A 27,677-nucleotide genomic window follows, 5' to 3' on the forward strand; every position below is an offset into this window, starting at 1 on the left:
ATCAGTGAAAAGCCATACCATAACAGTACAATGTACTTGAAAATTATAAACTTGTACAGTATGATATACACTTGAATAATATAAAGTAATAAAAACAATATAAAACATGTAGTACCATTTTTATTTAAAACTTTAAGACATTTCAACGACTAGTTTCGACCTACTTTGGCCATTATCAAGTTAACTTGAAGTAGGTCGAAAGTAGGTCGCAACTAGTCGTTGAAATGTTTTAAAGTTTTAAATAAAAATGGTACTACATGTTTCATATTGATTTTTATTAATTTAAATAAAGTAGCCCATACAAGTGAAGTGAATTTTTGAATAATATATTATATACTTGTAGTTAATCATGGAAAATACTGTGTTGCTAGAATTTTGGAAGATTTATACTTTGGTTTTGGAGAAAACCAACATTTATAATCATATTTAATTATCGACAAAACTTCACATTTTTTGAAGAGATACTATTTTTTATACGATTCTATGGCGGCCTTTATCTAGTAAACACAAACTGGCCGGCCCAGTTTCACATGAGCGCCGTGTCCTAAGCAAATTGTAGTTTTTAAAGGATGGCCTCACAAGTCACAAGGTGCAAGCTGGGTGTGAAGTCGTGGGTGGTCCACATCTAGACTGCGATCAAGTTGAGTGCCTACCTTCTGAGCTCACCACTTAACACACTACTTACTTACCCAAACCAACAACCCCCTCTCACCCCACAGCCCTTCAGGTGCACTTCACATCGGGAGTCTCTGTCTTCAAAGACACAACAAAAAGTGTAGGCCTGTAGCTGCTCTTTGGCCGAGAATAGCACGTCAAGTATCGAGACTATCGTTCAGAAAAAAAATCACTGAAAAGCGATAGAGATTGGGAATGTTGTCTGTAAAAAGTATGCTGTGAATAATTCATACAATTGTATTTACAACCATTTTTTAGGCTAGAGATAGAAGGTAGCCAGGTACTTGATAACTCAGATAATGAGACTGATTCTAAAATTTAACTCCACATCTGAGTCATCATTCAACATTTAATAAAGTAATAATTATTCAACAATAAATAAAGTGAAGTAAATTTGAATGACTTTTGTTGGTAGGGATTCCCTTGCGGGAAGGTCCCACCCCACCTGAATATATCAATCATCCAAGCCTTACGACTGTCATACTTGATACTTCAGCGGGGATAGAAAATTTAGCGTCCCCATCCCATAACACGGATATACATGTACATTTTACTGGTGTACATTTTTAATTCACAACTATAGTCTGTGCAGATCTTGCAGCATTGCGTTTGTGGAGTTGGCCTACCGTGCAGCCAATGTGAGCTAATTGTGTGAGAGAAACTGCAAAATAGAGGTATTGGTCATTTGAATAGAATCGACAGAAATAAGTTGAAAGTGCGCACCTATTTTCGTAAAAAACATGGTTCATGAAGTATCCATTGAAATTGGGAGGGATTTGATTTTTTTGTAGTCTTGAAGTGACGAACCACCAGGAATTAATTTTGGAACTCGTAAGCGAGAACAGGCCTCGAGAAGACACCATTCGAAGCCTACTGGAGAAACAATAGCACGGTTTTTTTGTACGATAACCATTGCCATGATGTAATTATTGTTTCAAGCACATTCATTCTTGTACGTTTTCTGAATCTAATCAAAATTCTAATCTGTAATCGTCTGTTAATCAAGTGATCACTCGTCCATCAGACATAAGCAGATATCAGCGGGAACACGGAGTCAACCGCTCCCTTATACCATGTGTGATATTTTGAGCTGATAATTTATTGATCCATTCTGAACGTCGATGAATTAGAACACAATTTTGTCATTCCAACACCGAATTTATAAACACTGCATTCAGACTATAAATGACTGCATTTCGATTTTTTAATAACAGGATAATGTGCTTTTGAGCTTCTCTTAAAAATTGCATTCAAGGTTGATTGAATATGTTAACTATTCAATTCGCTCCTTTGTCAATGTAGAAAAAAGAGTGATAGGCTGAATGAGGGGAAGTGTGTGAGAGAGGGAAGAAAGAAGGAAAGAAGCAAGATACGTAGGGAAAAGTAACTCTTGTTGTACCATGTTACAGTGCATTCATTAAGTACAACAATGAACATACTGGTTGAAATGCATCGAAAAAAATGTGGACTATTTATGGGAAGTAAATGACACAGGATATTGGTAACTGACTCGGGATATTGAAGCTGAAGAGCAAAAACAGAGATGCAGCATGTAAATGAGAAGACGATGGATGTCAAGTTGATAATGATTATGATGACGACTACTGATGATGATGATGATGACAAAAATTACTACGATGATGATGTTGCTAATGATGACGATGATAATGATGACAAAAATGACTAGGATGAGGATGATGAAAGCGGCATCGTTCAGTAATAAGGGTAAAATGTGTAGAGCAAACAAGTGGAGCGTCTTGCCGGAAAGACGGCGGGTGAGAAGGGAGGGTGCCTAAAGGGTTGGGGGCTCTGCTCATCAGAGCAGGATGGAGGGGAAAGAAGGAGGAAGGAAAGCCTAGGGAGACTTTCTAGCGAACAAGAAAACGACGCTAGAAAGGGAGAGTCTCCAGAAGGGAGATACTGCTGCAGTTCTTGTGTGGTGGGGGGATATTTAGGGCACTGACTGAGACCGAGACAAGTGACGAGTCAGCTTGGTTGCAATGGTGAAGAGTGACTAGAGTCTGGACTCGGTAACGGGGGAATGGACTCGCCTTGAAGGGGCGACTCACGCTTGCTCGACTTAGCTGGCGACGTCGATCGAAGTCTTCTCCGCCGTCGTCGTTGTCGGATGGCTTAGTTACACAATTGACAACGGTTGACAAATATTTGGCCGTTCCATAGCACCGCTGCTCAATCATCTATTATTACTGCCTCCTCTTCTGTTTATTCCTACTTAGTGTACATACTGACTTACTTACTTACCGCACTCTCATCCATGGTCGGGGCGGGGGTCGGAGAGGAAATATTGACTCTTATTGGCCAGATTTGTTTATTTGCGCTCTCTACTTGCGGTACTTTGGTGAACAGTGAGCAAAGTCTCCTTCATCCACAATGATCCTTGCCAGTTTGCTTTTTGTCTACCACCTGAGCACTGATACTGAATCACACTTCCTATAGTTTATCGCGAGAAGTAAAATGGTTGATAGTAAAGCTTCAGATTTATCTTGGGGAAAGGTAAAATGCTTAGCATACTCTTGGACTCTCGGATCGCACAGGAAATAATATTTATTGAATTTCTTACATTAAGTCGTCAAGGAGGAAAAAAGTTGATGAAACACCGGAATGCCTTAGATATAAAAAGTAATTCAAATAGAAGTTCTGAAATCCATAAGGTTTTTGAATAACATAAATAAAGTGATAATATTAAGAACTGAAAATTTTGTGAAGTGAACAAATAAAAGACTTATCCTATCCCGGACTATGTGTAACCTTATCTAAATTTGGGGGAGGAACAGCACAAGGTTACCTTATTTTTATTCTCCCTATCATTTTTGATGTTGTATGGATCAATAGAGAATATTTTTATACGTTTCGCAAACCAGTAACATTTCAATTATTTCCCCATTCTAAAATTTTATTCTTTATGGGAAATGTCTAATTAACAAAGCCTGAAATTTGACTAAAATGTTCAGATTTTATGGTACTGTGGCTGTATCTGTAGTGCCTAAAGCCCATGCTGACAACTGTGTAGAACCTTTGGTATCATAGTCAGGGCTCAATTCCATTCAGAGTATCGATTCCTCTTCAAGAGAACAAAAATAAACCGTAGGATCAAGAAAGTGGCGAGAAGTGACCAAGTGGGTATCGTCACTCAACTCTCCAGATAGGTACACTTACTATACTATGAATTAGTAGTATCTAGTATATTGGAGAAACTATTGCGTGGTTTGATCGTATAAAGGATCTAACTGGTTTATTGTTATTTCCTTCTCTCATATATAATGATCAATTTGTTTTCCTAGTAGGCTATTTTGTAGGACAAAAAATGAAAAACTTTTGGATGGAAAAATAAAAAAATATTATTGGACTCTCCTTTCAAGAAACTGAAGAATACAATCGGATTCGACGGAGGTGTTTTGGAGAGTAGGTAAATGTACAGTATTTTGAGTGAGGTACCCTGCAAATATCTTCGACTAGCGAGTTCATTTACTCGATTAGAATTTTGTTCCATGTACTACGCATACAGTAATTATTATTACAGTTAAATATTCCAAAATTTAAATTTTAAAGTGCTAAATTCCAGCTTTCACCTATAATAGGAGGAAATTGTTATTTGAAAGAACAGAATGCAAATTTTCAAAAATGTTCAATGTCAGTAGGCTATAATGAAGAGCACGAGCCATTTATCTCTTATTAGCTCCTTTTTATTGAGTTTGTTTCGACCGACAGGGAAAAGTCTATTGTGAAACTTATCATGGATCTAGTAAAAACAAGGAAAAGTTCACATTTTTGATCATCTGCTAAATGGAAATAATTATTGTAGCAGTCATATAAGAAGAGATTTCACTAACTTTACTAATTTTACTAATCCTTAACAAAATAGTGTAGCGCTTATTTTTACAATGCATGGGTACAACATTGATGAATATTCTCGCCTCTCTATTGACTGATAAAATAATGCAATTTTCTTATCAAACTAAACTGAGTGGATTATCTATGGTTTATTACACATCAACTTTGTAAAAGGTCTACAGCCTGACGCTGAGATGCTATAAAGACTAACCACTCCACTGCAAAATAAATTTAATATCAAGTAATACAGATATATTCTAAGAGTTTCAAAATCAAAAATAAACAGTCTTGAAGTTTTGTTGAGCACCAAGTGCATGGCTAAAACAATTCAATGAGTTAAATTTGTTCAATCGAGTGAATTATGTAAGCTCCATGAGTCACACAGCACTTCACAGTTTCAGTTTATTAGAACCAGCTTCAGAAAAGAGCTTCAATTTTGTACGCGTATGAAGAGAAATCTGGCAACAGAGCATCGAGCCACGCCACACGCCTAATCATTATCTACCTGTGTTTTGCCGCCTGCTGGCTTTGTTATCTGTTATCAGTGTTCTTGGGTGAATCGTCGTTGTCTATCTTGCTCTAAATTAATACGCTTCATTTACACAAAGAATGCTTCCCCAACAGCAATGCAAGTTCAGCCAAGCGTATCAATGAGCTTAAAAACTTCGTTACTACTAACAGTAGAACAGTGTTCAATTGAAACAGTTACAAAAAGCTTCAAGATCTAAATTCATAAATCACGAAGAATTGCTGTTTCATCTGACTCTCAATAACAGCGTTGTTGCGAAAATCGCTACATGCTGGTTTGCTGGTGTGGAAGTTGTGATATACCGAATATCACGACGTACCGTCGTTGTTATGAATGTATACATCCACGACAATACCTTTCTCACACTCAACTCTGGAATTAATGTGAAAAAGGCTAGTCAGTCGTTCCATGAGATTGTGAGAAAACTTGGTGAACGTTAAACACATTATTTCAGATATTTTACGAATGACCTATGTAATGTCAACCACCTCCAGTTCAAACACAACTGGACAAAACAACTCAGAACTTTTGGTTGTAAATCATTCTCCAAAATTTCCTACAAATCGTACATCAATTTATCCTATTTCAAAATATTCCTAAGCTATCATAGTTGACTGTATTGTTAATTATGAACTATGCAGAAGAGGAGAATGAACCTTATCTGTGTGTAACTTTATCTAAATTTGGGAGAGGAATAGCACAAGGTTACCTTATTTTCTCCCTATCATGTTCTTATTGTATGAATCAATAAAGAATAAAGACGGTCCAGCAGTTGAAGAAGCTTGTAGCTTGTAGCTGTAGTTGAGAAGCTATCTAATCTGTTTTACAGCAAAGCTGAAGAAGTAATGAGAAATAAGTGAATACGTATTTTCGTGCAGTTAAATTACAGAAACTTCCTTACCACTGCTATTTATAATCATCATTTTCGAATCCCCATCAAGTTATAAATAAAAAAAACATGTAGATTACAAAATTTATTGTTGTAGGTTACTGTATACTCAATCTCTATTCATTCTGATTTCAAGGAAACGTTTCGTCTCTCACATGTCGAATCTCGGGCAAGTTATACAATACAATGAAACAATCCAATAAACAGAGTATGCGTTTTCTCTGCTCATTCGTAAATGATGTGATTTTGGATCGGTTTTCCATTTGGAAAGCGGCGTTTCCGCGAATGACACTCTGAGCTGATGAGGCTGATGATACTGGTCACTGGTGGTGCGTCTAGTCTGTAGTGGCCACAAATCCGTCGGCAATAATCCGCCCCGCCAGTGGACAGCAAGCCCAAATGCACCAGGCTAAGCACTAAGCACGTTTCTGCCCAGCAACGCATCGTCCCTATCGATCTCTGTCCGTCCGTTGGTCCGCTCTCTCTCACGTTCACTTCATATCTCCCATACCAACAGAGATTAGATATTACTTTAGTAATCTTTTCTCTATGCTCTCACTCATTCCTTTCCACGCTCTCTCTTTCCTACATCGTTGATCTCTATTAGACTTATCGTTTATACGTTTAGACTTATTAGACTTATCTATTATCCTATACTATTGAACGAGCAATTTCTGTTTAGATGTTTTTATGTTTATATATCTGTATGTGACCGGATCTCGAAAACGGCTCTAAAGATTCTCACAAAATTTGGCACAAAGTAGGTTTATGATATGAAAATTCGATTGCACTAGGTCTCAACCCTGGGATAACTCGCTGATGGACATCAAAAAGGATAAATACGTCCTTGGAAAAACAGCTGGAAATTTTGTCATCTCTCGAAACCGTAAAGGAATTGAATGAACGAGTGTGTGTGATCATTCAGCTGATCTCACGAGAAGAAAAATTCAGCATGAAAAACTTATTTTTCTTCAACTGCGCATAAAGAAAGAATTTACATACTCAATTCTCCTCGTAAAACAGCTTATTTCTGAGGAGAATCTACTTTTTCGCTCGCTAACCATCTGCGCATGCGCAGTAGATTTTCTTTACGCTTGCAAATCATTCACGCATGCGCAGAAAAGTTTCTTTACGCTCGCTAATCAGCTGTTGATAAGCAACTCGCCAAAAGACAAACCACTTTCGGTCAGATCTCAAACTGAAAATGATGAGTGATGAGTGATAAAAATTTTGATGAGTGATAGTAGCTTACCCTAGATTTTGATTTGGACTGTAGCATAAATTTGAAAAGGGACAGTTTTTGGGTATAAGCCTGTTGAGCCTCCTCATATAACTGTAAAAATAATTGTACGACTGAGAAAATGAATAAATAAATATAAACTATAAATTCAATCTTTCGTTACAAATTTTCTATGCTTTTACACTCCAGAGCAAAGCTCGGTCCCCCAATATTACGTTTATTAAAGAGTTATCTTTGTGAAGCATGACAACTATAGTGAGGTCCACGTAATAATGGCAGTGTTTGATTAGCAATGGTATTGCTATCCTTGTCTTTCATTCAAAAAAGTGGATAGCACTATCTCCTTGTCGCTTTGCTCTATTGCCAGATCGGCTTTTGACAAAGTAGAAATAATAATTAATTAACAAAATAATTATCTTAGTTATGAAAATTCATTATGAAATAATAGAAAAATATAATTTCTTGCTCAATAAAATATAATTGATTATTTTAAACGATAGAGAACAATAAATAAACCTGTATCAGCTACCGTCATGAAGGCATTGACAAGACAGTGATGATCGGCAACGTTGTTCTCCTACCTTTCTCCACTGCCATTATAACGTGGACCTCACTATCGTATACTCACTCACTAGCAAGGTAGTAATATAATGATACAATGTACTGTAGTGGAATTTGTACAATATAAGGAGTAATATTTGTATTTTTTATTATTTGTATTTTCTATTTCTCTATGTCTCTAGCTAAAGTGCAACAAAGATGCGAGTTAAATATCCTATTTCCTAATTCATTTTCTTCCTATTAATTTTCTTTGACATTTTGTACCTGATTTATGTATTGTTACACCAGAGGGATCAACTATTTTGCATCAACTGATAAAGCGTACTTTCTATTCGTTTTCTTTGACATTTTGTACCTGATTCATGTATTGTTACACCAGAGGGATCAACTATTTTGCATCAACTGATCATGCCAACTTAGTATTGGGCTGATCCATGATTATTGATCTCGTTTGTTACCCATCATAAGTCGTATTGTTAGAATAAACATATTTTGTGTTTGAATCGAATTTCCCGTTCAAGTTCTGATATTTTGCTTTTATTATGTAGCGTATGGCAGATACTTATATGAAGCTCATACGTTTCAAATACCAACACCAATAATTTCTGATTTATTTGAGATCTTGAATAGTATTTGGTCAGGAGAACATAAGATTGTCTGACCAATGTGTAATATTTGAAGACGTACTAGCGTTACACATATTTTTTTGTAAATAAGACCATAATATTATAAATTGGTTTCTATTTGGGTTTTATTACTGGAAATAATTGGTTTGACTGCTCAGCAGTGTATATTTCAAATACTCCTAACAAGTTTTTCTCAGATGATGATATGAATACAAAAAATGATAAATGCCTTCTCAAGACCAAACATTGATGAAATAGTTTGGGCTCCGACTCTTCGAGGAGCAGGTTTATTGCTTACGAGTTTGATGAGTATGTGATACTTGACAATATATTACTTTATAAAAGTTTGCCTTGGAAAAATTTCTTAGTTATCACAAAAACGAATAAATTGTTTCCATAACTCCCTCTGGAGTCAAATAGGTTTTCATATGAAGCATTAGTATTCTTTCTCGATTCAATTACAGTAATTATAAATCAGAATTATTTTGACTACATTGAAAAAAAAATGGAGTCACTCACTTGCAGATAAGGACTTAATGAGAAAGGGGAAGGCTTTTCTAATTTTGCAACTGCTCGGAATTCCATTCAACAGGAGTCTTTCAAGAATGAACAATCCTTTCGTCTTCTCCTTTCCAGGAGCTATTATTTGTTCTACCTCCGTTTTAATCTGCCCTTCCAATTTTCGATTCGTTCTCTCTTTCTTCAGACATTTCTACTGAGTTTCTTCATCACAGAACATTGGGGCCGCATCTGTCTCTTTTCAAAAAGAGTTGATTGGAAAATGGCAAACGGATTTAATGTAACAGCCCAGTTTTCGTTTTTCTTTTCCTGACAGCGTAGTAATTTGTATTCATTTGTCGGGAAAGTGCCTGAGCAGTCATTAGGGAATAAGTAAATCGAACGACCACCGAATTTATTAGTGAGTCAATCTACCAACGAAATGAATGGATTGATAATGGGTAGTGGAGGACAGGAAGAGGGAAAATCACTCGCTTACTCGAGTTTTTTCGAATTTTTCTCTGGTTATTTGATTAAGAAGTAATAAGGGGCGACAGTTTGTCTTCTTCTCGTTAATCGATCTTTCTTGCAGAATAGCTGTGGAAAGCCAAATCTGTATAACGGAAGTAGGCCCCAATCACTTAGTAGCTTATTGATAAAATACAACTGTATGATGTCATGTTAAAAATGTTGAATATTGCCAAAATTTGGTTCACTGAGATAAAAATATAAAATCTAAGTGCCCTTCGTGTGTGGGATGAATTAAGATAATTGAATTTAATTAAGATAAGTATTTTCATTTGAGTTTATAGATAAGCGTTTTTAGTTGAGTTCTGAATGTATTTCCCTAATCACTTAGTAGGCTATTGATAAAATACAACTAGGCTATATGATGTCATGTTAAAATGTTGAATATTGCCAAAATTTGGTTTACTGAGATAAAAATATAAAATCTAAGTGCCCTTCGTGTGTGGGATGTATTAAGATAATTAAATTTAATTAAGATAAGTATTTTCATTTGAGTTTATAGATAAGCGTTTTTAGTTGAGTTCTGAATGTATTTCACTCCTGTTTGCAGACAGGATTTTTCTTAAGCAAACAGTATTGTATTCAATGATCTGTAATATCATTTGTATAATGGAATTTGCCATGTAAGTGATATCATTGATTAAAACTTGATTTGATTTGATTTTTTTAGATGTTTACTCAAAACATGTTTCAACTCTCTCTTGAAATTCAAATTCTTTATTCAAAAAATAAATAAACAGTCAAATACATCCCAAAACATCAAAAAGAAATCGACATTACAAAAAGAAATACATCCCAAAAAGAAATCGACATTAAAGTTGAAACATGTTGTGAATAAAAATTACTAAAAAGGGGTTTCTAGTTTTTTCATTTTTATTTCTTGATAATTAAGAGTATCCCTAACAGAAAAAAAGTAATTTGGTTCACTGGTACATTTGCACCTGAACTTTCACATCACATCGTATGTGTGCTCCTTCAAATTAATAGAGATTTTTACTGATAACCATTTGGCTTTTTGCCTTTCCAACAAATTGAGCATTTGGCTTTCCTAAAAATTAAAACTATAAATATTATTGCTGCAGATGTGAAATGCAACTAAGATGCCTTTTTATTTATTTATTCATATGCAAATACAATTCAGGTAAAAACAACAGGCATTTGCCCAAAACTGCTTCAAACCTTAATTTGGAATACACAGATATGTAAAGGTGAGTAAGGCCCAGAGCAAACGGTCTGGCTGTTTTGCAACCGTGGCAATTTATTTAAGTGGGTGGCGCAAACAAAGCAACTAGTTTTTGACCAGTCTCAAACCATCGCATACAACAGTGGGCCCGCGGTTTCAGTTGCTTTGCAGACTCTAGTTGCACGATATCAATAAAATAGATGTAACTGATTTACAACCGGCCTTTTTCCAGTAGTCTACACCCGTGTGCAGACTGAATTTCTGATCCGGTTGCAAATTGGTTTCAGACGCAACTGGTTTACAAATGTACTATTGAAAAACATTCAGACCGCATGCGCTGGGCCTGATAGGCTACATACTTAGGCCTTTGGCTTTTAAATTATATCGTACATTCTATTGAATCATCTGTAGCCTAAACCTACGATTTTGATAAAACAGGATATTTATAGCAATTCATTTGGTGAAGGTTTTACTGGAATGAAAATTGGTACATTTTATTTACCAAAGTAAATCAGTTGAAAGCCATGTGACCTTGATTTCTTGAAAATCGCACGATTCAGGATGAATTTTAAATCATCTTTATTAATTATATATTATTTGAGGGTTATAATTTTTTATTAGTCAACAGCTCAGTGAATTTTCAACAATAATTCATCGTTAAAATGATGATTGGTGAATTTAATGATGATGCCTATACAGGGGCGAGGCGTGACTTTTTGGCTCAGTCATCTCCAGCAATAATTCAATTGAAAGTTTGAATGAAAGTTGCACCCCCCCCCTCCCTACTTAAAAGATAATGTTTCATTTATAACAATTATTTATCGAGCAAGATGACATCTAGTATAAGCTCACTATTCAAAATCCTAGAGTTGAAAAGTCTAGAACTTGGCTAAATCTCAAGCTCGGAAACTGGCCCTCAATAATTAGAATTAATTTAAAAAATTGAAATGAAATTCTTTATTCTTTATTGATTCATACAACAAGTACATCATCAAAATGACAGGGGAGAAAAAATAAGGTAACCTTAATACGTAATACTTTAAATCTTGTAGTTGTTCACTTCACTAAATTTTCAGTTCTTAAATATTTTCTCAAAGTAGATTTTTAAATTTAGATGCTTCAAAACCAAACATAGAAGAAATAATAATAATAATCATCATCATCATCATCAATAACAAATTGCAAACAAAATAATTATCGTACGGTTTACAACACTGGCGCGGAACAGTGGAATCGCAGAAAATAGCGATGTCTTTTACTGTTTACTCCAGCATCGTTCACGGGGAGAGGGAGGAGAGTAATGATGCAGAAGAGTGGTGGTAACCAATGCCAAATTACTGGAATCGCTTATTTTTGAGAATCACATAGAACGGATGGAACTGATGATGCAGTAGTCTACTTTATTCAAACTTGGCGCGCTCGCAAAAAAAACATTTCTTTTTTGGTTTCTTCACCTTTTTTGTATTTATTTTAAATATTTTCAATTTAATTACATACACATAACATATCAATTTCTGTCCAGTCATCGGCGAATCCAGAGATGACCGGACGCCTCGCCTCTGTGCCGATATCATTTTGATCAACTTTGATTAAGAGGACTTTTGATTAGGTATTGAATGCGTTATTATGAATGAATTGTTGTAACTATTAACTACCACTTACTGGCTAAGCTGAAAAGATAAAAACATGATTCCTCCACTGATGAACTACTGTAAAACTTTATTATATAATGATCCTGTAAAATTATTAATTCTACTTTTGGGTTTTGCGGATTATCACCATCATACACTAAAAAATCATCGATGAAATTGGCAAATGAACAAAGCCTCGTGTAGACTACTGAACAAATAGGCCATTTCCTCTGCTTTATATTTGTTACTCTCTTTTATTCCAGACTGTTTGCTTCAATTACTGAGACAGAGTGCAGTCCTGAAAATCTCCAATGATCATCAACGATACTATGTTGCCAGCATTAACAATCTTATCTTATCGGTCCGATGAGTAATAAATTGACGGAGTGTGACGTCCTGTATTTCAATTTTATTGTGTGAAGACTGTAGGTTTTACCACAGAATTAATAATAGCATAGTTATTAATATAATAGGAGTAATAATATTATAGGAGTTTTCTCTGGTTTTACTAAAATCAGAAAGTTTCTGTTAATATCAACAAACGTTAGCTAAATGACTAATTTTCAATCTTATTCCAAGCATCAAATTTTGACCACATAATATCTAACTCTTGTATTAGATATTTATATTTATTAGAATTATTAGGAAGGCATATTGAGAATCTATTTCGTGTTTTATTATTATCTAGTCTATATACAGCGTATGGAATGTGCCAAGTTGATTGAGTTTATTTTATTTCCTATAAAAAGAAAATCGTGTTCATAAGATTTTACATGGAAAAGTAAGATTCTACAGGAACGTACAAAAACCATGACTTGTCTACATCTATAGGCCTTCTATTCAGTAGACCGAAGCCGTGAATAATCCAAATCTAGCATTCTATAAATAGGTACTGTATAAGGAAGCACATGTTCTATAGCTAATAAACATGTATTTTACAAGGTGTTACTTGTACTTTCGGTATGAGGAAAATGGCCACAAACATACACTATACACCAAGTTTATTCATTATACGTAGCTTTGCATAATTATGTAAATAATTTAAATTATAGTCCAGTGATTTTATAAAAGAACACTTTTGTTCTATGACAATGAAAAATTATTGAATGATTGAGCTTCTAATAATAAAAGGTACGCTACCAAATTAAGTCATCCTATACTAATAATTTGTACGGTATTTGGTTTCTGATAATCTATCTTTAAATATTCAAATAGGTACACTTATAGAAATAAAAAAGTTCCTGACTCTAGGAAGAGATAAGTAGGCTTTTGCTTGATACCACCAGAGACAAGAATAATATAGTTATCCTTACTTATCCTTCATCTATGATACTACCAAACAGAAAAGAGAAAAGCATGCTATGCTATCATTATATCTATGTTCATGCTATATTTTCTCTATGATACTGTACTATCAAAGAGGATAAGAATAGAATGTATTAATATAGTATTTTCCCTCCTACAATCAGAGAAAGTCTATACAAGACACATCAGAGAAAACCCGTGATTGTTTATTCTATGCTACAATGTATTCTGATTCTACAAACCGTCAACCTTGGGATTCTATATCACTTGCACAGATTTGTGATTCGCGTATTATGATTCAATTCAACCCTAGTAGGGTTAAATATAATAATATTTATAGAGGAGTCGCGCAAGTGAAATACACAGGAGTGGTCACGCTGGCTGGATTGAACCAGTAATAGTTACCAGTTATGTTATGTTACCAGTACATATTACCAGTAATATGTGACAGAGTAGAGTACGATAAATATTAAGATTTTATTTTCACTTTCTTCAAAATATAATGAATTGAACAATAGTACATGATCTCCCTATCAAAATTTGGGAGAGAAATAGCACAAGGTTATCTTATTTTTTCTCTCCCTATCATTTTGATGATGTACTAATTGTATGCATAAATAAAGAATGATCACACACGCAGAATAGATGGATTACCGTATGGCTGTGCAAAGGCTAAAAATAAACTTTCTACTCGTGATATTTTTCAAAGTTTTTCAATTTGTATATCATCAAGCTATCAAAATGAAAAAGTTTCCTCGGGAGAACATTTTTTTACTGAGCATTACTTTTTGAGATATGAGCGCCTAAAGTTAAAATTTTTTGGGACAGAACATTTCAAATTCGGTAAGAGATAAATCCATGAGATTTGGAGGATAGATTTTTCATGGTATTGTTGATCTAGTAAAACAAAACTTTTATGAAAATATAAATTTTTAAGATAGTTATTCAATTTACTTTACCAAAATTTACTAATAACCAAAAATAACTTTTAGTTGAGTTATTTTTGGTAAATTGAATAACTTTTTCAAATATTGATATTTTCAGAAAATTTTTGCTCTACTAGATCAACAATACAATGAAGAATCCATCCTCTAAATCTCATGGATTTATATCTTACCGAATTTGAAATGTTTTGTCCCAAAAATTCAAACTTCAGGCGCTCATATCTCAAAAAGTAATCATCGAAAAAAATGTTTTCTTGAGAAGCTTTCTCATTTTGATAGCTTGATGATATACGAATCGAAAAACTTTGAAAAATATCACGAGTAGAAAGTTTACTTTTAGCCTTTGAACAGCATTAAACGGAATAGTGATATACATTTGAAGTAGGCCTACTATTATGTGTCAAAATTACAAAAGTTCTTCCATCTCAAAAATCATCATAATTGTTTTTTCAGTACGCGCTGGGTGTATTCGACCAGTGCTTGTCAAGACGCGTGTGTAACAATAAAGACTAGAGCAACGGAAATGAGGCGCCTACCGCCATTACTGGAAGAGTCCATTTGAAGGTGGCTGAGTAGGGGGAACGCATATTTTTCAGCAAACAAATGACCTTGATCGTTGATCAGTTACGACTGGGTGCAAAAGACCAGCGCAACCCCTGTCGGGGTAATAAACAATCATCTTAAATAACAATGTTTTGCAACAACTGAACCCGTTTTCTTTAAGTGAATGAGGGTGGAATGAATGATTAAGAAGACTAGACCAAATACATATTCAATCAATTTATTTCTCGTAATTATAGGTAACTCTTGTAACAAAAGTGAAATAATGTAATAATGCAGTCAATACAACTATTTACAGATCAATAAGATTTACAGTCATCACCATTCACATGACCAATCATCATTATTTCAAATAATTCATTCAGAAATTTATACAATGAATGAATGTTTATACTAAAAATTCAATAAAATAGAGTTTTTTTATAAACACAAGTTCACTGTGATATATTAATAATTACAGACAAGAACAGATAAATGAAAGTTTTAGACAGTTTTGAAGGATAATATTGAATTAAAGATTATGGTTTGATAATAGAATACCGTCGCCTAAGGCTGTAGATTATGACTCCAAATAAAAAATTTACAGTGTTTATAAAACTGAGATTCTGTTTGAAACCATCGAGATTTACTTTGTTTAGAAAATATTCAGATTTTTTCTTGTTGGATTTGTTTTCATAACATGAAATTTCATGATTCTTTCGAAAATCTTGTGTTACAGTACATAGATGTTACATGGGCGAAAAAAACACGGGCCCGGTTGAACAACAGCCGGTTAAATTTTAACCGTGATTAATTTCACGAGAACCAATCAAAGAAGGCGTTTTTGAAAAGACGGCTTCTCTGATTGGTTCTCGTGATTATAATAACAGTTAAAATTTAACCGGCTGTTGGGCAACCGGCACATGGTGTTCTAAAATAAACCCAATTGAGACAATATAAAAGATTATAAAAAAAATAATAATCTACTGTAAATTATTGCTTTTAACAAAATCTATTTGAATTAAAAATCATGATAATAAAATCAAGATTGATAGTTGAAAATTAATATCGATATTTTTCAATAATATTAAAGGCCCGGTTGCACAAAAGCTGGTTTAATTTTAATCGTGAATAATTTCACGAGAACCAATCAAAGAAAGCTTCTCTGATTGGTTCTCGTGGATATAATCACGATTAAAATTTAACCGGTTCTGTGCAACCGGCACATAATATTGAACTGAATGTTCCTAACAAGATATGGTACAATTTTTTGAAGTGTAAATACTCTGGTTCAATTTTTCACGTTATTTTTAATATCTAGATCTGTAGCTGACAACACCTATTATGGGGTAGTGTTCCAGACAAGCATTTTCATTTATTATTTTTTTTAATTGATAAATAACTCTACAAAAAGTATTAATAAGTAAGTACAACTCATAAGTAAAATAATATTTCATGACAATTTTTTGCATGTGCTGTTTCACAGATTAACAGTATTAACAATTTTTTTTAATCATTCAAAGTGGGAAGAGTCTACTGTATGAAACAAGACATTGAAATCTCACATTTTTCAGGATCCATCCAGTCCAAATATCAATTGCACTATTTCTCCTCAGATAAGCCAAACGTGATATCGCTTTAATTACATAATATTTTACAGATATCATACAATCTGGAAGACACTATTTTTTAGAAAAATAACTTTACCTCATACAATATTTAATACATGTTGGATTTATGTCAATTAAATAACAATTTGAAATTTGACAAGAAATGTATTACCGTAGGTTGTTTTAGTGTAATTTGAGTTATTTCTATCAATAACTCAACTGATAATCTCCTGACAGTATTTTCGTGTACTGAACATTGAAGCTTTCACAATTTTTAAACGCGGAGAAAATTCATAATAAATTTAATTATTGGCAATTTAAGTACGGTATTGTTGATACAAAACATCGTCAAAATGTTTTAAAACTCTACACACATAAATAATACATAAGATGAAGAATAATAATAAGATATATCAGAAGAATCATTTTGAATAATAATTGTGGTAATAATAACAACTTGGTGGTAAGGACTCATTTTTTCCAACTTGATCTAATTCGTACGGAGCATTACAAAGTGGTACTCCAAACTTTTTGCATCATTAAACCTGTTTTCAGGTGCAATTTAATTGACAGTGAACTTTTTTAAATTTAAATCGTGATCACATTAGTTGAAAAAATTGCTATTTTGATGCTAACTTATTTTTGTATTTTTCATCTTCCTTATTGAACTTTGGTGTCGTGTAAGGCTTTACCGTATACGTATCTACATTTTTTATCAAATAACAATTGAAAATCAAAATATAACATTATTCGTCATATTTGGAGTCTTCTTGTAGATAAGTAGAGAAGTTAACAGTTAAAAATATTTTAATTGTTTTATTGTTAAAAAGATTTCTATTTGTTTAATTTTGAATTAAGTTATCGTGGTGGTAAGTTAAATGAAAAAAGTGTTTAAGATGTATTAATTAAATTTAAATTTTTAATTTCATTTCAAATTAGACTCACGCTTCTAACCGAATCGATTAGAGGAAGAATATTTTAGTTGGGAGTGATAGGACTACAGTTTTCTATTTTCTTTGATAATTGTGACGGGTTTAGACAAATTAGAGAAGGCCTACAGTACATTGAGTGTTAACCATGATGTCGTATTACTTTTTGGTTATTTCTTATTTAGAAAAATATTAATACTAAACTTGAATTCTCTATTCAATCACCATTATGAAATCTTTTAATCTAAAGAGAACATTACGAAAATAAAATTTTATTCTTGAAATGACTTATAGAGGAAAAAAATTAAGAATACCGTACAACATTTTTCATAGAAGGGCAACAAGTATACAGTGCACGTTACAATCCACAACTATGAAATATGTTAATTTAACATTTAGGCCTATATCATTATATGATTATAAGATCTTTGAAGATATTCTTGCTTACCATTTTTGAACGGAAGCCTTTAACTTGTTTAGTTGAGTTTTCCAGTTTTTCTTTTTTCAATTAATACGATATTAAATCTACTTGAAATTAGCAAAAGAAACGAATAAAGAAATTATTATTTATTGTATATTTGATGAGTATATTAAATATATTACCGGTAACAATAATTTAGTAACAATTATGAAATGATACCTTCAATAATATCAAATTAATGTTAGATGAAATATAGCCTAATTTAAAAGAACTGACCTCTGGTACAAAGTACAGGATTATTTAAATAGACTGTAACTGATTTCGTTGTGTAAATAGAACAAGCGGTGATTGAATATCCTACAGAATCTATTCTAATAAATTGTTATAGCAGTTGCTTTGAATAAAACATGTTTTAGGGTTTCATGTTGGTTTATATCTACGGATGAACAAGACAAGACATTATTTCTCCTTGGCAACCTTTATTGATAGTATTAAGTATTAAGTATACAGATTTAGAGAAAATCATGATTCTGAGACTATACTCATGATGATATTAAGTATTATTTAGAAAAATATAGATTCATACAGTATTCTACTTTTGTAGTAATCCAATATAGCATTATACGGAAAAGAGATTCAAATAATCACATCTAGCTGTAAAAACTCGACAAAAGAAGACATTGATTTGTAAACAACAAGTATACAAAAAATAAGGAATAATAAAAACAGGAAGCTGAAAAAGTATACATTTTTTTGATATTTATAATCTAGAATTGAAAAAAAGTTTCAATGCTGATTCAGTTTCTGCCAGTCTACATGACGCGCTTCACATCCGTTCCAACTCCACATTTCGACTATACAAAATAATAAAACTATAAACATTTTCGTGTCTTCCTCAATATAATCAATTTTATGATACAATTCCTATCTATAAAATCTACGCATAGAATTATAATAACCAACAGTGTCTTTCTCAGTTCAGCACCTTAAAATGAATGAATTATTCAGGCGATTTTGTTTTCTATTGCACGCACCACGCACTGAACCAGTGGCCCAAAGTGTTTCTTGTGATTAGGGCCTTATCTGATTTTTCTATTCGGAGATCAGAAACTATATAAAAAATATCACTAAGATTGTTGTCGTCTGACCTGGAGGTTGTGACATATCTCGTTTTCAGTCCATCAAGATATCCACGGAGCTACGCCCAGCGATTGGTTGTAGCCTCCCACATTTGAACTATTATAAGCCACACCAACTCCTGTAAACAAAAACAAACAAAATTTAGTAAACAAGCTCTTCAAGCAATCGCTACAGTACATTATTCTTCTCTACTACAAAAGGGTAGTAGATAACGATCATACGCTCGGTTGCACAACAGCCTGTTTGACAATGCCACGAGAACCAATCGGAGAAGTCATCTTTTCAAAAAGACCTTTTCTGATTGGTTCTCGTATCATTCAATCATCGGGCCGTAGTTTATGAATTTAACATGGTAAATTGGATGGAACACACAACTATATAGGCTACATTTGTAAAAGAAAGAAATGACTTATTAGTAGCCAACTCAAAAAATAAACGTATCAAAAAATAAATTTCGTAATTCTCACCTTTCCTAGAAACAGTGAAAATAGTATTTTGTCTAAAGAGAAGAACAGATAATTATAAGAATCTGATTGACGTTTAAAGTTTCAGTTCAATGAACCACAAATATAAATTACAGTATTTCGAATCCTCAATTTTAGAAAAAGCTTTCCTCTTCTCCTTCCTCTTCAAGAAGAAGGGAGTTTCTTCTTTCCAGTATAGTACCGTACCCAAAGAAATTGTCTTATAGTTATGTACCGTATTAATTTCCGCAATGGTTCTTATTTTTCATTAATCTAAGTTTTACCATAATACAAATTACATTAGGGACCTACTAATCATTATTATATTGAAGATTCGTATGAAGTATCTACGATGGAGATGAAAACTATTGTTTTCATCAGAAGTGGTAATTTTGATTATTTGTAATGCGTTAGTTTAAAAATCCTACCAAAACATTTTCAAGCAATCAAGCAATTCCAAAACCCACCCCCAAGGGACAATATTATGGGGTGTAACTCAAGAATGTATAAATGTTAAAATGTAAAACGTCACCTTGTGATACATAATTTCAAAGATATTGTTAAGAAATGAACTGCACAGTTTTCAAGTCATATTATTATCCCACCCCAATAAAAAAAATGGCGGCCGACCAAACATTGAAGAAAACCTAATTCACTTTCAGAGGCATCAAGACGTGCTTCTGTACACTGTACCGTACCCAAGGATAGTATATAGCTATTCTATATAGGTAGGCTACTATTCTTGCACTGTACCTATCGTACCACTTTTTTAAAGAACTCGTCAACTATCAGTTATATCAGGGTTGCCCATCTTCCCCATGGTCCATGTCGCAAAATCCCCTCCAAAATTTGGCATCCATTCAGGTACTTGAATTTCTGAATAGTCAGTTGAAAACTGTATGTTGAAAAATTCCCCCCCCCCCAATTTCCCTTGTTTTTTTTTCTAAAAATCCCCCCAAAATTTAGCCTCATGTCGCAACTTGCGACATCAAAACATGCTGTATGGGCACCCCTGAGTTATATTGTGTGGTGTCTCAGTGCCATTATCCAAGAAGGGTTAGTTTCTCGTGATAACTTTTCTTAGTCCTTCATTTCATGAGAACATCAAACATCATTGAAAAAATATGAGTTTTTTAGTTTGGAACTGATCTATTCCCATAAACGTTCCCGAGAAACCAGTTGATTTCTGGAAGTCAAACAATATTCCTCTACTGAAGGCTGTATTAGCCTCCAGACATCCGCATGGTAGCCTAATGTAATTAATTGCTTATCATTCTATTTTACGGTATTCCTATTCTCTGAGATTCCATTTAGACCAGTCTGACATTCAATGCAAAACGTGTGCTTCTTGTTTATACTGTGATTATCATGATCATAAAGTGTAAATTGTATTCTTTTTCAACAAGATGAAATAATAAGTCAGCTTATAGGCTCACTAACGTCCATTATTAGATTACCGTAGTCTATATAGATAGAAATCGAGGTTTTAATCACAACATAATTTCTCACAACTATAAATAATTATTATGACTGTAAATTATGGAATCACAATTTGCAATTACTCTAATAGGCCTACAAACCTTTCATTAGACGCTTCCTCTCATTTCTGAATGAGCAGACATCAAATTTCTAAACGACAGACCAATCGATCGATTTGTTAATGCCATATTTCCGTGAAAAAAATACAGCCACGCAATGGGTGGTTTATTTGCGGATCAACCGTTATAATATTTATCGCCTGAAGGGGTGCTATTACGATGGGGAGCTCTTTTATTGTCTATAAGCGAGTATTGGATCCTATAGGTCTACCGTACTGATGGGGACCGATCTCAATAAAAGACTCAATGACAGCTTTGTCAAAGGCTCATGCTTTTGTTCGCCCTCAATGAAAATGCTGAGAGTAACGGCAAGGAAAATACATGCAAGCCGTGGTAGCCATCTTCAATAACCTTTACTGTTAGGGGTAGACGATGTCGTAAAATTTATAAATAATTTCAACATGAGAAGGTATGTATTCTATTTTCATAATAACAATGTAGTGAGTTGCACCTGAACTCCCAATCGCAATGCGTGGGCGTAGGTTACAATTAACATAATATTGTAGATTTAATCTATTTAGCCAAACAGAGCTGAATAAGGAGCTCAACTACATTACAATGACTCACAGCATGATTGTAATATTATGATAAGCCTACAATATTATAAGAACAAGATAATTGCATATGAAATAATTTTAGGATTGTCCTGCGTTTACTGGAGATCTTGATTTAATGTTGTTATACAATAGTTGAGGGAGGTTCAAGTCTAGACCATTCATAAATTCTTGATTTTGAATTATGAATATTCATTTATTGGATACAATACTACCATTTAGGCCTATAGAAATTTTACAACACAACATATTTCGGTTCGCAATTGAAAGCTTAAGAGAGGATTAAGAATTATGATAATTTATTCTAGAGAACATGTTTTATGTTCTACGATACGACAGGTCTACTTGAAATTTTGAGAAATTGATTCATTATTTCTTTAAAAATGGTTTATCCATTTTTTCTTCACGGGCAAGGCTATAATATAATACGAATATAGACTAAGTTATAATGCCTATAGGAAAACGAGGAAATGGAATGCCAGATAAAATAAAGATAACATAGGTAGTATCCTACAGTTTCCAATTTTACAGTACTGTAGGTACTGTAAAAATCACTAATCATACATTACATTCTGAAGAATCATAGTTGGATTTTAAAATTTTACCATCAGAGAGAAGATAAAAATATTATCTCTGCTACCAATTTGCCCTTATATTTTTATAACTTATTGGTATTGGACATGAATAATGCCGGTACCAAAAATATTGAGACTTGGCCCTCCATCCGAAGAAATTACAAGGTTGCCAATTCGTGTAAAATTGCAACATTCTCAAATTTCCAATTCAACGTCAGAATTGGATTCAGAATATCATCCCTGATATCCTAGTAGTGCTAAAAAAGTTTCAGGGTTGAAGGATTAAAAGGAAATTTAAGTTTTATGATAAAATTAGAAACATCGGGAAGATTTGTTTTTCTTTTGAATATCACTTCTCACTGAATTTGAATTTCACTGTCATTGGGTTGTCATGAGGTTGTCATTTTCACTATTCATAATCATGTGGCTTGCAGTTGGTGAATTTTTCAATCGTTCTGTATTTTGTTTTTGTTGTTCCCAGCTATGATAGAATATGATGGTACACCATTCAGCCGCTATCCTTGACTTTGAAACTCCTGAGAGGCCAAAATACGTTCTTCCGAGTACGTTTAATAATTGGGAAAATAATTTCAATTATTTCTGAGAAACTTTCTCGCTTTCACCACCTACTTATCTTTTGAAACGAAAAGGTTTCTAGCATGTTGAAAATTTCATGTTTTCTGCTCGCAATGTCTCGACATTGACGAACATAATAATCAATTAAAAAATAACTATTGGTCGGATAAGAATGATCCAAAAACGAATAGAAAGGATCGAGACATTCTCCCCGTTAATTTGATATAAAATTATTACGCATTATGACGCCCCATGATTCTGAGAGAAGTGATATTCAAAAGAAAAACAAATCTTCGCGATGTTTCCAATTTTATCATAAAAGTTAAATTTTCTTTTAATCCTTCAACCCTGAAACGTTTTTAGCACTACTAGGATGTCGGGGTGGTATTCTACATCCAATTCTGACATTGAATTGGAAATTTGAGAAAGTTGCAATTTTACACGATTTGGCAACCCTGTAATTTCTCCGGATGGAGGGCCAAGTCTCAACTTATTTTACACAGACTATAGTGGTTTGATTTTATTACGCTACGCTACTATGATTTCATGAATAAAGAAATAGGCCTACAGTCTATGCCTTCAAAGAAACTACTGTACTGAAAGGTATTGCACTTGAGAATTAAAGCAATGAGTTTTCAAATTTTTATCAAGAGATTGAGATTTTTTCTTATAGTTGTCATAATTTAGGCATACAGTTATGAGTAAATTTTCGTATGCAGCTCAATAAAATACCGTGCGGATGTATTTGTTACGACATGAAACAAAATTCAACAACCCAAGGTCCGTTAATGTGTTATGGTACATACATCCATCACTGATTGTGATCTATTATTTCTATATCAATAACTATAAGTAAATATTTCATTATGGTATTATTCACAAGACGTGCATAATCCTGCAAAGACCATAATGGTATTAACTCCTTCAGGATAATATTTCCAACTTATGAAAACTAATTAATAAAACTTTTTACCGGAGCAAGAAGGCATACTGACTTATGTTCCACAAGTTTCACCATTTGGGTATTGGCGGTATTCTTCAATCATATTATTATAGTGACTAGTAACAAAGAATAATATTACCTCCATACCGTTCTCAACATGGGGTATACTCGACATAAATATTATATGCTGTACATTACGCAAGATGTAAACGTAATCGCCATAGCTATTTCACGCAACCGATAAAATAGTCTTTAAGCTGTACATTTAAACCCTACCCTAATTTTTCACTTTTATTACAGTACCTATTCATTTTTGTGTAAGCTATTGTTAAGAATGCATCAGCTTATAAACATGCTAAAATTGATGCCATTCTCCCCCTCCTTCCTCTCAAAAACCAGATAAAAAAGGAGTTGTGAGAATTTTCTTCAAACATTTTTTGTTCGAAATGATTCGGGCTCCTACTCAATGTAGATCCTTGAATAAAAGAATTAATATAGCCTACTTTTTTCTGTCATGTAGGGAAGTGAGAAATTTGAGGAAATGGTTCACGTTATTGGCCTATTGTTATTGATTAATATATATTTAGAAGGCAATAAATACAAAATAGAAGAAACTTCTAAAGACGAGAAACTTCAGATGAGAAGGAAGTTGTTATGAAATGACCAAAATTCTTTTGAATGTGACAAAGATTTGATTTAACATAATATCAACATCGAGTAATAAGGTAAAAAGAATTCATTTTTTCAATTATCAGTGAGTGAATGTACGGAAAATGGGATCAGCATTCACATTAATTGCCTATTGATTGAGGCAATAAATGCAACCAGCAGCGTAACCGTGCTTCGCTACAGGAATTAAAAGATAGATTATTCATTTATTCAATTATAGATAGTCATTCAATCAAAATAGTTTTTGAGATCTATCATACAAACTAAAATTGTTTGCTGAATAGAACAGAAACTTCATCAAAAACTGAGAAACGTAATAAACAAAAACTGTCTCGTAACTGTCATAGAATCATATAATTTTGTATAATCCGAAAAGGTGCTATCTCTAGATTAATATGCTGGCCTACACGCATATTATGATATTCCTATCTCGAACAGTTCTATTGGATTTGGGATGGGAAGACGGAAAAAGAATGTAGGCCTACATATATTCTATGTGGGAGTACGTATGAGAAATGTGAACAACATTCACGTTAATTGTATATTGATTCAGGAAAATGCAATTAAGAATAAACTTCTTAATGGAATATTTCAACTGTTCAAATGAAAAGGAAAGTATGATACGATTATTATTTTGGAGTGAGACGAGGTATTTGGTCTATTTCGGGGTATTTTCGGGTTAAGATGAGGGATGTGGCAGATTACGAAATTGAGGAAAGAGTTCATGACCTTCTGATTGATTGAAAAGACAATAGAAAACAATAAAATAATGTTTAACCAACTCCTGTAAATGATTAAAATAGAGAAGGCACAAGATATAGAAATGAAGAGTGTGACTTACTTGAGGGGGGGGCTAAGATGGCCTTAGGCGAGCGGATACTGTCACAAGGCGGTGGTGCCGGCCGAAGGGTGGTAGAGCGAGCTCTGGTAGTAGTCGTTGTAGCCATACTGGGACATGTCATACATTTTGATGTCGGTCTTGCTCTCGGCGGGCAGCAGCCGGGTGATGGAGAACGGGTGGCTGGAGGCGGGGTACTCCTGCTTCAGGTGGTGGTGCGAGTGAGGGTAGTGCGTGTCGGGCTGCACCTGCAGGGAGGCGGCCAGGTGCGGATGACAACGTCCCACCATGGCAGCGACCATCTCGTCCTGGTGCTGTTGTTGTTGTTGCTGGTGATGCGACTGTTGTTGCTGCTGGTGCAGCTGTGAGGCAGCCGAGCACAGGTCAACGTGTGACGCATGCAGAACCACGTCCTCCACCTTCTCCTTGAGCTTCTCGTCGTGCAGATGCTGCGTGTGCGGTGTTTGGTGTCCGTGGTGCGACGGACTCACCGCACTCTTGTGCGTCTGTCTCACAGCCTCCTTCTTCTCGTCCTTGAACCGCTTTTGCCTCCGCAGGTAGCAGCCGTTCTCGAACATGTTGCCCGACTCGGGATGCAGCGTCCAGAAGCTGCCTTTGCCCGGCTTGTCCGGCGTTCGCGGCACCTTCACAAAACAGTCATTGAAACTCAACGAATGCCTAATCGAGTTCTGCCACCGCTGCTGGTTTTGCCTGTAGAACGGAAACAGGTCCATTATGAACTGATAGATCTCTGATAGTGTGAGCATGCGGGTGGGAGAATTCTGGATGGCCATCGTGATGAGCGAAATGTACGAGTAGGGTGGTTTAGCGTGCGTGTAACTCCTCCGGTAGGATTTGTCGGCACGAGCTCTCTGCAGAGCGGAAGGTGACGCGGCTTCACCGGGAGGCGCCGACGGGGTGACGTCCGCCCTGGAGGTGAGTGGGGCCGCGCCGTAGGGCCCCATACACGACGAGCCTACTCCCTGTGCCCCATAGCCCATGGCCCCCCCGCCCATACAGTTGCCGTTGAGGCCGGCCATAGCGGCTGAGCCTTGTAGCATGTTGAATCCTGAGGCACCCTGAGGTGAGCACGAGTTCATCATGGAGTTCATTCCGTAGCCGGGCGCGTTCGTGCCCATCGCACTGCTCACCGAATCCGCGTACAACTTTTGCGACAACATCGTCATTCTTCAAACTATCACTATCAATCAGTCTATACAACACAACATAACCTCCGCAACAGGTCTTTCGACAGACACGAAAACGATCGCACTTGTTCACGAGACCCTAGCTCTTAGCTGGTCATGGTCGAACTGAGCGGATCCACTGTGGCTTCACCTGAATTCGGCACCCGACTGAGGGAGGGGCTGAACCCGTGCACCAATCACCAGCCTTTGACGCTGTTGCCATGACAACGGTTGTTGGAGGCGTCACTTCTCCCCTCCATTTGGAAAGTGGTCGGTGGTGATTCCGGTGATGTGGCCTTCGCTGTTCGCCTTCTATGTTCTATTCCTTGCTGCCGTCCGCCCGTGTCTCCCGGGACCAGCGCGCGGCTTCTGCCTTCTGTCTCCTCCACAGCTCGCTGCGATGCGCTTACCTAAATCACTTCCGGATCGCTGTGAGCGCTTACTAGCTCCCTCGATCTTCACTACACAGTACACCGACTCATTGCACATCTTTTCATAAATATTTTGTTTTTGCTCACTGATGAGATTAATAATAATAATAATAATAATAATAATATAATAATAATAATAATAATAATAATAATAATAATAATAATAATAATTAAATTTTAGATTAGCCACAGATTTAACCATGGACTAATTTGTTTATCTAGTCTATGGTTAAAGTAGAAATACCACCTACCGAGGATTTCGGTAGCTTTCAATTAAATATTGATTTTGAGATGATTTATAATATCAAACCATCAATGTTTTGGTTTTATTCATTTATGAGATTGATAATTCGATTTGAGTTTTGAACGTAGGAAATCCGTCTACAGAGGATTTCGATAAATTTCAATTAATTCCATATGATACATCAAACAATCAATATTTTGTTTTTTTTAATTGATGAGATTGATTAGGATTAATCATTCAATTTGAGTTGAGCGTAGGAAAAACGTCTACAGAAAAGTTCCATAACTTTGAATTAAAAATAACTTGAGGATATGTCAAACCATCAATGGAGGAATGAATATTAGGGAGGATTAGACTAAATAGAACTTCAATTTCAAATAGTAAATGAAGTTCTCGATCGTCATTAATGTCGTCAAGCAGGAGATCGATAAATTTACAACGTACCTAACAGGTAACAGCAAACGAAAAACTCAATTGGTTTGATACTACTGTTAGTG

At 34.7% G+C, this 27,677-nt stretch overlaps 1 protein-coding gene across 1 annotated transcript; it reads right to left on the bottom strand.

The window, feature by feature from the left end:
• Nucleotides 1-15,226: 15,226 nt before the first annotated feature.
• Nucleotides 15,227-26,771, bottom strand: LOC111046228 (protein fork head). The gene is made up of 2 exons (XM_022331731.2): nt 25,322-26,771; nt 15,227-19,219 (listed from the first exon to the last, which is right to left on the bottom strand). The coding sequence occupies exon 1, from the start codon at nt 26,503-26,505 to the stop codon at nt 25,363-25,365; it is 1,143 nt and encodes a 380-aa protein (XP_022187423.2). The 5' UTR covers nt 26,506-26,771; the 3' UTR covers nt 15,227-19,219; nt 25,322-25,362.
• Nucleotides 26,772-27,677: the final 906 nt, after the last annotated feature.

The sequence above is a fragment of the Nilaparvata lugens genome, chromosome 4 (assembly GCF_014356525.2).
Source record: "Nilaparvata lugens isolate BPH chromosome 4, ASM1435652v1, whole genome shotgun sequence".
Classification (NCBI taxonomy): Eukaryota; Metazoa; Arthropoda; class Insecta; order Hemiptera; family Delphacidae; genus Nilaparvata; species Nilaparvata lugens.

Bases quoted from the DNA above. Each gene is read 5' to 3' on its own strand.
- LOC111046228 (XM_022331731.2), bottom strand. From the start codon at position 26,505: ATGACGATGTTGTCGCAAAAGTTGTACGCGGATTCGGTGAGCAGTGCG.